Source organism: Bubalus bubalis, chromosome 21, assembly GCF_019923935.1.
Source record: "Bubalus bubalis isolate 160015118507 breed Murrah chromosome 21, NDDB_SH_1, whole genome shotgun sequence".
NCBI classification, from domain to species: Eukaryota; Metazoa; Chordata; class Mammalia; order Artiodactyla; family Bovidae; genus Bubalus; species Bubalus bubalis.
The window spans coordinates 19051205-19064506 of NC_059177.1; the positions used below are offsets into that span (position 1 = coordinate 19051205).

A 13302-nucleotide genomic window follows, 5' to 3' on the forward strand; every position below is an offset into this window, starting at 1 on the left:
TCACACAAGTCTGTAACCAAATGTCAATCAGTAAGAGAGAGGTTATATAAATTACAGCAAATACATAAAATGAAATTCTGTGTGGTGGTTGAAAAGTACTGACGTTCGGAGACCTCCATGATGAAAGAGTAAGCCAAGGTGAGAGCAGGGGTAGAACAAGACAATACACAGTGTTCTACCATTTGTGTAAAAATGTATACACTGCTTCTAGAAAAAGACACAAATATTACAAAATACACAGTTGCATTACAAAATACAAAAATTACAAAATATACAGTTATTATTAGCATCTGGAAAGGAGAACCTGTTAGCTAGAGCTCAAAATGAATCCAACTTTTTTTTCATTTCTAGATTTCTCAACACTTTTTGATTTTTTAAATCAGTGGTAATTACTGTTTGTTCTAAAAAAAAAAAAAAATGTTAAGGATTTGGGACCGAGGCAGCAGTGGTCAGGAAATAACACAGGGCAAATCTGTATTCTATAAACAATTTCAAAGGTTAGCACCCCATGGCTTGGCCAAGAATGCAAGTCATGAGCTAAAAGGGAAAGTCAAGGTTGTACTCAGATTTTTTACATCAAAGAGCATCAAGGTAAAGAGACAGAAGAAAAAGTGGACTGGAGAATGCAGACACATGACCAGCTTGGCTTTGAACACACAAAGTCCAAAGCAGAAGCAATACTTCCAGAAATATAAGGCATTTTTCTTTTACATTAGAAGAACTATTCTTTAGATAAAAGACTGTCGCATGTGTATATATATTTTTAGCAAAAGAACCTTTGAAAGGTCCAGTGGTTTTCTCCCTTTACAAGTAACTGAAAGCAGTTCTTCAGCAAATATGAGGGGGAAATTCATGGCAGCAACAGGCTGCTGCTTCCACGGTTCGCTCTGACTTCTTCTGTAGGGGTAGAAAGCACGAACGGACCTTGCCACCGTGTAATTAGCAATTTGATTCTATGCTATCTTCTCCCTTTCTGTGCCAGCACTCTGATCTTTCTGTCTCCTAAACTACAACATGCATATTAAGGAATTTCACCAGGCAGCCTTACTTGATATCCTCATCGTTGGCAAAGAGGACGACGGCCCTGGAGTTGGGGGTGTCCAGGAGCTGCTTGATAATTTTGTCAAAGTCAATGGTCCTGTCTTTGCGTTCCTGGGGGATTCTCACGGACTGGGCAATGCAGAGCCCACCTGTTCAAGAAAAGAAAGCAGAATGTCAATTAAGTTCCTGAAGAGATACCAAAGGAACCAGGGAAAGTAGACAGGGAGGAGGGAATTATGAATCCTGAGTACACAGCTCTTCCTTGGTGATCTTGCTGAATGAGGAAGGCTTAGGCTAGTAAGCTGAGTCCTGAGCGGTCATTCATACTTGGCATGCTTTCCATGGTATGGCATAGCCTCAAGGCACTTGGAAACAGCCAGGTATGCCCAGGAATACCAACGATAGTGATTCTGGGGAGGTAGGTCTAGGGAGACAAACTGGATGAGAGGCCTTTAAAATGAACGTTATATGCTACAAGAAAACCATAGTCAGCTACAATATATATATTAAAGAAAAGTACTCAAAGAGATAAAACTCATGTCAATTTCTATTACTTTTCTGGTGTTTGCAGTCTCATAATTTTCTTCCTTCATATCCATCTCAACTTTTCAAGCTCACAGACAATGGAATAAATCAAAAAAATAAAACAACAATAAGAATAAGATCGACTATTATAAATCACAGTAATGAATTTTTTTGACTACATGCTATATACTCAGCCTACAAATAATGTGCTTTATGTATGTTACCTGATCTTAAAAACCTTAAAGGAAGTTAGCATTGCCCATTTCATGTTGGAAGAGAAGGGGATTAAATAAATAAATTGATGTATTTACTGCAGACTTCTCAAGGCTGTCATGCTATTAATTGGCTTATGATACACAGCCATTTATGAAGCAACTGATATCCTCCTCACTACCCCAACACTTGCTTAGTAGTTACTCCCTGATGTAGTGTTTTATAAAATACACCTTAGGAAAGGCTGGTATAGGCAAAAGGGGTAGAGCCTCAAAGGTCATCCAATGGGCAGAAGGCCTAGGGGCAGAGACAAGAGGAAAACTTTGTTCTCTTTGTAACCTGGAGATGCCCATAACCAACGAGCTTATATCCAAAGCATGGACAGCTGTGTGGATGCTCCCGGGTTTCCATAAATATAGAAAAACATAAACTCTAATCCAGAAGTGAGTGTCCATTACATTTTAATCCATTGTACTTAATCAGTGTCAGCTCTCTGTAAGTGGCTCTCAACCTTCAGTGTGCTTGAAGTCACCAATGGTCCTATAAAGTACAGCAACACTGTCAGCCAACTTGATCTAATTGACATTTACAGAATAATCCCCAGGACAACAGAAGAATACACATTATTTTCAAGTGAAAATGGAACATTCATTAAGCTGGACCATGTTCTGGGTCATAAAAGAGAAAAATACCCTCAAATTTAAAAGAACCTTATGACCTCAGACCATAAGAGAATCAAACTAGAAACGAATAACACAGAGATAACAGGAAAATCTCCAGACACTTGGAAATTAAACAGCACACATTTAAATAACCCATGGGTCAAAGAGGAAGTACCAAGAAATTTTAAAATATCTCTAAATGAAAACTAAACTGTAACATCTCAGAATGCATAGATTATAGCTAGACTGATGTTTACAGGAAAATATATATAATTAAACACTTAAGTTAGGAAAGAAGAAACACACAGAATCAGTAACCTAAGCTTCCACTTTAATAAATAAGACAAAGAGGAGCTAAATAACTCACCTCCCAAAAGGCAGAAAAGGCCACAATGGTATATTATTACATAACTAGTAAAATATCTTTTAAAAATAATGAAAATTTCAAATTCTGGAGAAGATGCAGAGCAACAGAAATGCTCATTCATCACTGGTAGAAACACACAAGGGTACAAATAGTCTGGAAAACAGTTGGCATTAAATGTTAAATATAGAGTTAACATATAAAGCAGTGGTTCCGATGCTAGGTGTTTTTCCAAGTGAACTGAAAAGTTATGTTCACACAAATGTGCTCAAAATGTTTGTAGAAACTTCATTCCTAATCACTAAAACTGAAAACAAGTAAGACATCTGTTAACAGGTGAATGGATAAATGAACCATAGTCCATGCAGGTGATAGGAAATTTTTGAGCAACAAAAGGGAACTACTGATTCTCAGAAGAACATGAATGGTTCAAAAATGCATTTTGCTAAGTGAAAAGGTCAAACCAAAAAGAGTACATATTATATAATTCTACTCATATGATATTCCGGGGTGGGGGGGAACAAATCATAGGGCTGGGAAACAGATTAGTGGACGTCAAGATTTAGGGGAGAGAGGAGGGGTTGACCACAAAGGGACCGCACAAGGGCAGCTGGGCAGTGCATGCGGTCTGTATGGTATGTAATGTAGAAATCTACTCTATCCACTTGTTAAAACCCGAAGAACAACGTGTCACAATAACCAGACTTTACTGTATGCAAAATCAACCAAGATATTACGAGATGTGGACTGTGACAAATGAGATGAATGGCATTAAGAATGTTCCAGAGCATTTCACTGAAGGGGATGGGTGGAAGGGGAGTTGGCCTAAGTAACTTTTTAAAATAGTGTACAACCAGCAACTAAGGATAAAGACAAGAAGAACTGCACATAAAATGGTACTTGGATTTGTAAAATTTTCACAGGAGTTAGCAATACTGGAACAGCTTTCCGTACTCAAGGTGAACAAAACAGGAAATGAATTGTAGCTAAGGGGAGGCAGGTTTCTCAGAGAGAGATAAAGAATTTATATATAAACAAGAGTGTGGCAAGAATGGACCATGTGGTGTGAGGAAGAGTCAGAGATAGTGTAAACTTATGGTTTATAGCGAGATCCTTCCACGGGTGGGTCATTTTATACATAAATTCATGTACACATGGGTTATATACATACATACACATGGACCCTACCACTATCCACTGAGAGAGTCTAGAAATAATGATACTCCACAGCAACAAACACACCTGGTGATACTGGTTTTAAAATACCATCTTTCAACCAAAGGTCTTTTGGAGAAATGGGTGATTCTCAACTTGAGGGGAAGCATATAAAAGACAATGTCAGGCAATAAGAAGTTCACAAAAGAGAAAAAATAAACAGTAAATGGGGAGTGGTCAATAGGACATAGGAGCCAACTTAAAAGAGATCCCAGTGAACAAAGCTAGAATAATATTAGCAACAAAATGAATTAGGATGGTAATGAATGACAATCCAAAAACTACAATACATGCTCGGCAATCCATACTATTAAAAATGACCAAGTCAATCAATAAATCGGAAAGATGGGATGAATCTTCTTCACAGAAAACTCCAAACTAACAAATGTTGAAGGATAAGGAGAATAGGATAAGGAGGATAGACTATCACTGTTAGAGCATTAGAGGAAAAACTGCTGCATGCAAAGTCCACTGATGAATGCTAAAATAAGGATGAGAAACTCTAAGAAGACAGTGAACATTTATACAGCTTAAAAGAATCTTGCTCCAAATCTTTACCAGTCATTCAGGTGGTTTAAACATATGCCTACAACTTCTTTGATACTCTTCCTTTGAAGAGGTGGAGAATAATGTTTTTGCCCTTAAATGTAGTCTGGACTTAGTGGCTCACTTCTTAAGAATATGGCAAAGGAAAAAGAATAACTGAATAGTGGAGAAACCCACTGTAATGGTCCACTAAGTTAACATCACTAGTGCTAAGTCACCCTGAGAGGGTGTGATAAGGGTGCCCCCACTAGAATGTCATTCTTCCCCCAAATCCATAACTTTCATCTACCCATGAGAAAATGTCAGGAAAATCCAAATTGAGGAGCATTCTACTTTTCAAAATTCCTGACTTGTACTTTTCAAAATTGTCAAGGTCACAAAACACAAGACTTAGACATGGGAAACTGGATTGGATCCTTGGACAGAAAAAAGACATTCGTACAAAAACTGGTGAAATTTAAATAATGCCTGTAGTTAGGAGTATTTTTGCATTGTTGATTTCTCAGTTGTGATAAACTAGTTATTTAAAGTATTAACATTTGTGAGATGCGTCTGTGGGAATTTTCTTTATAACTCTTCTATAAATTTAAAATTATTTCAAAGTAAAACTTAAATTTACATATATATGTGTGTGTGTGTGTGTGTGTGTGTGTGCGCGCGCGCGCGCGTGAGCATGTCCCCTTCATGGATCACTGCCTTGTCGTGGTGAAGGGGCTTACATAATTCAATGAAGCTATGAGTCATGCCATGCAGAGTCACCCAAGATGGACAGGTCATAGCAGAGGGTTCTGACAAAACGTGATCCTCTGGAGGAGGGAACGGCAAACCACCCTAGTATACTTGCCATGAGAACCTCATGGACTGTATAAAAAAGCCAAAAAGATATGACACCAAACAATGAGTCCCCCAGGTCTGAAGGTGTTTACTATGCTACTGGGGAAGAGCAGAGGAGAATTACCAATAGCCCCAGAATGAATGAAGCAGCTGGGCCAAAGTGGATACAACCCTCAGTCATGGATGTATCTGGTGATGAAACAAAAGTCTATTGCTGCAAAGAACAGTAGTGTATAGAACTGGAATGTTAGGTCCACGAATCAAGGAAAATTGGACATGGTCAAGCAGGAGATGGCAAGAATAAACATCAACATCCTAGGAATCAGCAAACTAAAAAGGATGGGCATGGTCAAATTTAATTCAGATGAAGATTATATCTACCACTGTGGGCAAGAATACCATAGGAGAAACAAAGTAGCCCTCATAATCAACAAAAGAGTCTAAAATACAGTACTGGAGTGCAACCTCAAAAATGACAGGATGATCTTGGTTTATTTCCAATACAAGCCATTCAAAACCACAGTAATCCAAGTCTATGCCCCTACCACCGATGCCGAAGTAGCTGAAGGTGATCAGTTCTATCAAGACCTAGAAGACCTCCTAGAACTAACACCTAAAAAAGATATTCTTTTTATCATCAGGGATTGAAATGCAAAAGTAGGAAGTCAAGACGTACCTGGAGTAATGGGCAAGTCTGGCCTTTTAGAACAAAATGAACTAGGCAAAGGTTAACTGAATTCTGCTAAAAGAATGCACTGGTCATAGCAAACACTGTTTTTCAACAACATGAGAGACGACTTTATACATGGACATTACCTAATGGTCAATACCAAAATCAAATTGATTATATTCTTGGCAGCCAAAGATGCAGAAGCTGTATACAGTCAGCAAAAACAAGACCTGAAGGTGACGGTGGCTCAGATCATCAGCTTCTCATAGCAAAATTCAGGCTTAGACCAAAGAAAACCAGGGAAAACAATAGGCCAGCCAGGTATGACTTAAATAAAATCCTGTATGAATTTGCAGCAGAGGTAATGAATAGGTTCAAGGGACTAGATCTAGTTAACAGTTTGCCTGAAGAACTATGGACAGAGGTCCATAATAATGCACAGGAGGAGGTGAATAAAGCCATCCCAAAGGAAAAGCAAAGCAAGAAGGCAGAGTGGTTATCTGAGGAGTGGAAGAACAAAGAGAAGCAAAAAGCAAGGGAGAGAGGGAAAAATACCTCCAATTAAATGCAGAGTTCCAAAACTTAGCTATAAGAGACACAAAAGCCTTCTTCAATGAACAATGCTTAATAATAGAAGAAAACAGCAAAAGGCAAAGACTAGAGATCTCCTCAGGAAAATTGGAAACATCAAGAAAGCATTGCACACAAAGATGGACGCAATAAAGGATAAAAACTGTAGAGACCTAGTAGACGCTGAACAGATCAAGAAGAGATGGAAAGAATATACACAGGAACTGTATAAAGAAGATCTTAATGAACTGGATTACTACGATGGTGTGGTTAGTCACACAGAGCCAGACATTCTGGAGTGCAAAGCCAAGTGGGCCTTAAGAAGCACTGCTGTTAATACAGCTAGTGGATGCGATGAAATTCCAGCAGAATTATTCAGATCCTTAAAGAAGGATGCCATCAAGGTTTTGCATTCATTATGTCAGCAAATCTGGAAGACCCAGCAGTGGCCACAGGATTCGAAAAGGTCAATCCTCATTCCAATTCCCAAGAAGGGTAGTACCAAGGAATGCACTAACCATCAGACAATTGCACTCATCTCCCAAGCTAGTTAAGTCATTCTTAAAATCTTGCATGTTAGGCTTCAGCATTATGTGAGCCAAGAACTTCCAGATGTTCAAGCTAGATTTAGAAAAGGAAGAGGAACCAGAGATCACATTGTTAACATTGGCTGGATTATAGAGAAAGCAAGACAATTTCAGAAAAATGTCTATCTCTGTTTTATCAACTATGCTAAAGACTTTGACTGTGTGGGTCATGACAAATTATGGAAAACTCTTAGAGAGATGGGAATACCAGACCATCTAACTTGTCTCCTGGGTCAAGAAGCAACAGTTAGAACCCTGTATGGAACAACTGATTGGTTCAAGATCAAGAAAGGAATACAACAGGGCTGTCTGCTATCACCCTGTTTATTTAACCTATACACTGAGCACATCATGAGAAATGCTGGGCTGGATGACTTACAAGCTGGACTCAAGACAAGCAGGAGAAACATCAACAACCTCAGATATGCAGATGATACCACTCTAATGGCAGAAAGTGAAAAGGCATTAAAGAGCCTCTTGATGAGGGTGAAGGAGGAGAGTGAAAAAGCCGGCTTAAGACTAAATATTAAAACACACACACACAAAACAAAGCCAAACACTAAGATCATGGCATCCAGCCTCATTACCTCATGGCAAATGAAGGGGACAAGGTGGAAGTAGAGACAGATATCCTCTTCTTGGGCTCCAAACTCACTGCGGATGGTGACTGCAGCCATGAAATCAGAAGAGGATTGCATCTTGATGGGAAAGCAATGACAAACCTAGACAATATGTTGAAAAGCAGAGACATTACTCTGCCAACAAAGGTCCATATTGTCAAGTGGACAATTTGGTCATCCCAGTGGTCATGTATAGTTTTGAGATCTGGGCCATAAAGAAGGCAGACCACCAAAGAATTGATGCCTTTGAACTGTGGTGCTGGAGAAAACACTCAATATTCCCCTGGACAGCAAGGAGATCAAACCAGTCAATTTTAAGGGAGGTCAAACTTGAATGTTCACTGGAAGTACTGATGCTTAAGTGCCAGTAGTTTTGGTCATCTGATGCAAACAGATGACTCACTGGAAAAGTCCCTGATGTTGGGAAAGATTGAGGGCAGAAGGAGAAGAAGGTGTCAGAGGATGAGATGGTTGGACGGCATCACCAATGCAAAGAACATGAACTTGGACAAACTCCAGGAGATCGTGAGGGACAGGGAGGCCTGGCGTGCTGCAGTCCATGGGGTCACAGAGAGTCGGACATGACTGGGCGACTAAACAACAACAAGTGTGTGTGTGTGTGTGTGTGTGTGTGTATCATCTGTTTATCTAACCAATCTATACCTACCTGACTGTCCATTCTTCTCTATAATGAATACTTATTTAGTAAGTAGTGAACCAGATGCAGGAATCTGAATTTTAAACTAGAGCTTTATCATGCTGGCTCAGATAGTAAAGAAACTGCCTGTTATGCAGGAGACGTGGGTTCAATCCCTGGGTCGGGAAGATCCCCTAGAGGAGGAAATGGCAACCCACTTCAGCACACTTGCCTGGAGAATCCCACGGACAGAGGAAGCTTGCAGGCTACAGTCCATGTGGTCACAAAAAGTCAGACACAACTGAGCAACTAACACACTTAGCTCAATGATTCCCATGTATCATTCACCTCCAGAGGTTCTCATCAGCAGGTTTGGGTGAGGCCTGTGAATGTGCATTTCTAACAAGTGCCCAGGTGATACTGATACTGCAGGTCAGGGACCATATTTTGAGATCACTGTTCTAGGTGACATGGCTGCAGGTAGCCAGGGGATCAGATTCTGAGAAATATTCTCTTCAGTTCAGTTCAGTTCAGTCGCTCAGTCGTGTCTGACTCTTTGTGACCCCATGGACCCTCCAGACTCCTCTGTCGATGAGGTTCTCCAGGCAAGAATACCGGAGTGGGCTGCCATTTCCTTCTCCAGGTCGCTTGGTGTTCAGTTCAGTCACTCAGTCGTGTCCAACTCTTTGTGACCCCATGAATCGCAGCACGCCAGGCCTCCCTGTCCATCACCAACTCCTGGAGTTCACTCAAACTCATGTCCATCGAGTCGGTGATGCCATCCAGACATCTTATCCTCTGTCGTCCCCTTCTCCTCCTGCCCCCAATCCCTCCCAGCATCAGAGTCTTTTCCAATGAGTCAACTCTTCGCGTGAGGTGGCCAAAGTACTGGAGTTTCAGCTTTAGCATCATTCCTTCCAAAGAACACCCAGGACGGATCTCCTTTAGAATGGACTGGTTGGATCTCCTCTTAGGTATCTCCCAATTGGTTGTAGCCAGTTTAGATAGAAGAAGAATTTATGCATGGGTATCCTCACCAAAAATTTTTAGGGAACTCTTAGGGTTTCCCTGGTGGCTCTCATGGTAAAGAAATTTGCCTGCAATGCAGGAGACCTGGGTTTGATCCCTGAGTAGGAAAGATTCCCAGGAGAAGGGAATGCCAATCCACCCCACTATTCTGGCCTCGGAAATCCCATGGACAGAGGAGCCTGGCAAGCTACAGTCCCTGGGGTCTCAAAGAGCAGGACATGACTGAATGACTAACACTTACTTACTTAGGATAGTGAGACAGAAAGAAGGGAGGGATGGATTGTTGCACTTTATCATAATGTTTCCACTGATGCAGAGAGAGAACTAGAGAAGTGTCCCTGGGTAATGGCGACTACAGTCTCAAGGCTGTAATGGCTCCAAATCTGGAAAATATCAGGCAGTAGAGATGGATGAAACCACCAGCAAAGTGTTCTGGGGCTGCTGTGGAGAAGAAATGGCCACTTTACCACCTTTTCGGCAGGAGAAGGGGAATAATTCTGGATGGAAACTCAGCTTCTCATCAGGATTCATTTATAGCTGAGTGATTAAGCAAATCAGAGCAAACTCCATTTGGCACCATGATTAGCAGAGGGGCGGTCTGCACTTGTGGGTTTTGGGCTCAGCCAATTCACACTAGGGGAACCCATGCATGGAGTTTCGTGACTACAGAATTGAGAGGCTCACCCTGTGGTACAGAAAACTGCCCACAGTGAGTAAAATCAAACAACTCAATAGAGGAGAGACACTGGCTATTAACGTGGTAATGAGAATGGATGTGTTCATAAAGCTAAAATGTAAAAGGCAAGGGAAATGGAAAAACAGAGGATGAGAGAGAGACATGCTGTTTTGATCATCTTCTCTTGGAAGACTTGAATGGTACCTGCTAGAAAAACAGTCATTTCATTTGCTCAGACCCACAAGAGAATGCGGCAGGATGAAAAATGTATGTATATCACACATAGATGACTTAAAGCAAGCACTCAATTCAGACCAACCATGCCCTGCCAGAAATGGGCCACTTGGAGAAAACAATTCAGGTCTTGTGTGTCTGCCAGCAAGAAAGGAAGTGGTCTAACACACAGGCACACACACGCACACACACATGCACTTCCGGTGTTTGAATATCAGTTACTTTATTTCTCATTCATGGTGATAACTCAGCACCCTACACTCTCCTGTGACATGTAGCCAACTTTTTCATCTTAAGCTACCGCCCTATTGGATGCGAACTTTCTATGGTTTGTGTTCTAGCTTGGTCGCTCACAGTGGATTCAGATTTCTCTCTCTTTCATACCTGATGTTAGTCACCACAGTACATAAGCAATCTATAGCTGAGAAAATATTGGTTCAGCACCTTGAGTTTAAGAATCTAGCATTTGAAGGATAGTTCATTTGTGTGTAAAGAGCACTTGGAATTTGGCAGTGCTGGGTGGCATTGCAACTGCCAATTCACATTTGTGGAGGGAACAAAGGTGTGGGGGAAATTGGACAGTATCATCATACATGTTGCAAATAGAGAGACATGTCACAGCCAGGACAGCTCCCTTCTTGACAAGTCAGCTCTGACTGAATAAGCCCACTGTCAGGAGCTTGAGGACTACAAGCCGTTGAGGTCATGGAAATAATTCCAGCATCCCAGGAATCAATCTGCTTCTCAATTTGGAGCTGCAAAAACTGGTCAGTTTTCTGTCTGCCTGCGGTAGCAAGTAATCTATAACTGCAAGAGAAACTTCAGGAGTCAGGCCAAAAAGTGGTTCCATTAAAAATAGTTTTCTCTCCCAAATGATTATAGATTCTCTCCCATCTAATAAGCAGAAGCAATAGGAAAGCATTTAAAGTTTGCAATTCAATCCTGTCAGAGCTTCCACATCATACAATCCCACTGAGGATTTGGCCTGCTATTTAGATATGCCAATCCAACTTAGCAAATATTTATTGAGACTCTACTCTGTGAAGGGTCCTCTAGGAATTATTTTTCTGAAGGAATATATAAAAGCAATACAAACAGACTTAGAAATGACCTTGTCCCATTCTCTATTACAAACAGGGAAGCTGAGGTCCATAGAGTTTGATAGCAATGGTATTGGTCACAGCAGGGGGACTGTCACTCACTGGGTCCTGTGTACGTGGCAGATGCCATCCTAAGTGCTTTTTCTCATACCAGCTGGTCATATAACCCTATGAGGCAGGTGTGCTAACATTCCCACTCGGACAGGTGGAAACAGACGCATTCTGATGTTACTCATCCCAAGTTACGGATTCAACAACAGAGGAGTGCGAGGATGTTCATCTTTCAAAATATACCTCACAAATTATGGAGAGAGGATGACAAATATCATACAAGCAGAAAAAGACATACCTGACACATCGAATTAGAGGAATCACCAGAGGTGTAATGGAAGAAATTTAGTCTCAGTTGGGAGTTTTCACATCTGTGCAGGGGGTCAGTGGAAGGACACTTAATGGAGGGAAGACAAAAGTCAAATTGGAAAAGTCATCATGGATAAGGTCACCCAGCCTTCCCTTGCTTTTTGGCTCACAGATTCCTGGTTTTGCTCAGGGTGGAGAGATGTCTGGTCCCAAGTAACAGTTCATCACAGATTATACATAAATGGGCAGTTCTGCTCCCTAATTTGCCAGCCTCTTCTTAAGGTAGAAATGACCATGAAATGCAGGTAGGGGTTGCTGAGGACAGCTCTGGGAAAAAGTTGCTCATTTTGAAAAGGAGAGAGAAAAAAAAGGCTGACATTCCTCCTCCTCCAGCCTTTAGGAGTTATGTCTAGAGCTCTTACTGCCTTCTTGACACCATCCAGCCACAAGGAGAATAATGAACAGCGATGCACTAAAAACAGTAAACCAGAAAGAACGAAAGAACTAGAGTCCCTGATCTTATGCATGGTTGAGCAGAAGCCATGCTGCCAGAAGTCACTGACCTCTGATATGTGAGAAAACAAAGCACGTTCTCATTTAATTACTAGCATTCTGTTTCCTGTTACTTGCAGCTGAACACAGTCCTAATTTATCCTTGCCTTTAAAGAACTTCCAGCCCATTAAAAAGGACAGAAAATTCCTGGCGGTGCAAAAGAGTCAAATAAAGGGAAGAGGCAGAATAAAGGCCAGGAATCACAGTGTGGTGGCGGGGGATGCTGTGGCAAAGGTTTGACTGGCACCTGCATGGATCTCTGGGCAAGAGGAAGACAAAGTGGAAGAAAGTAAGCTGCCACATGGAAAAATGAAATGGTACCCAGGGTCAGAGGAAGAGAGGGCAACAAGTTTGATGACAGGGACACATTTATTGGAAGCCTGAGAATAACAAGTTCAGGGTTCTTGATTTTTAAAAGTCACTAACTGTGTGCATAATCTTTCACATACACATATTCCTTTCTAGATTGAGAGGGGAGAGGATGGAAAGCAGGAAGCAAGGATACTCAAATAAAATACTCAGCAGCCAGAATGTAAGGAATATTGGGGGAGCTTGGATAGATGAGCTTGCCTGTAGCAAAGTGGAATGAAAATCAGTGGTTAGACTAATGGAGTTGGGGAGGGACTGCACAAGACTTCATGAGACAAACCAGAAGAAAATATATGCTTGGGTGAAAAATCTCTGTCGCTGTCAGGGAGCACTACGTGTCTGGCTGAGAGCAGAACTCACGTGGTGTCTGCACAAGATAATGACAGGTTAATTCATCATATCTTTCAGCCAAGAAATGTCAGACCTCAAATCTCACTTAAACATGTTCAGCAATTTCAGGAGCATCGTTGTACCTGAGAAGAATTTGCATCTTACTT

The 13302-nt window shown here is 41.2% G+C and overlaps 1 protein-coding gene across 3 annotated transcripts in view; it reads right to left on the reverse strand.

Moving 5' to 3' along the window:
* The window catches only part of GRM7 (glutamate metabotropic receptor 7), a 946213-nt gene that overhangs the window by 472044 nt on the left and 460867 nt on the right, over positions 1–13302 (reverse strand). For all 3 annotated transcript variants that reach the window (XM_044934328.2, XM_025272826.3, XM_044934327.2), the window contains exon 3: positions 1049–1190. In XM_044934328.2, coding sequence (XP_044790263.2) covers positions 1049–1190 — 142 coding nt within the window. The remainder of the gene's footprint in view (positions 1–1048; positions 1191–13302) is intronic.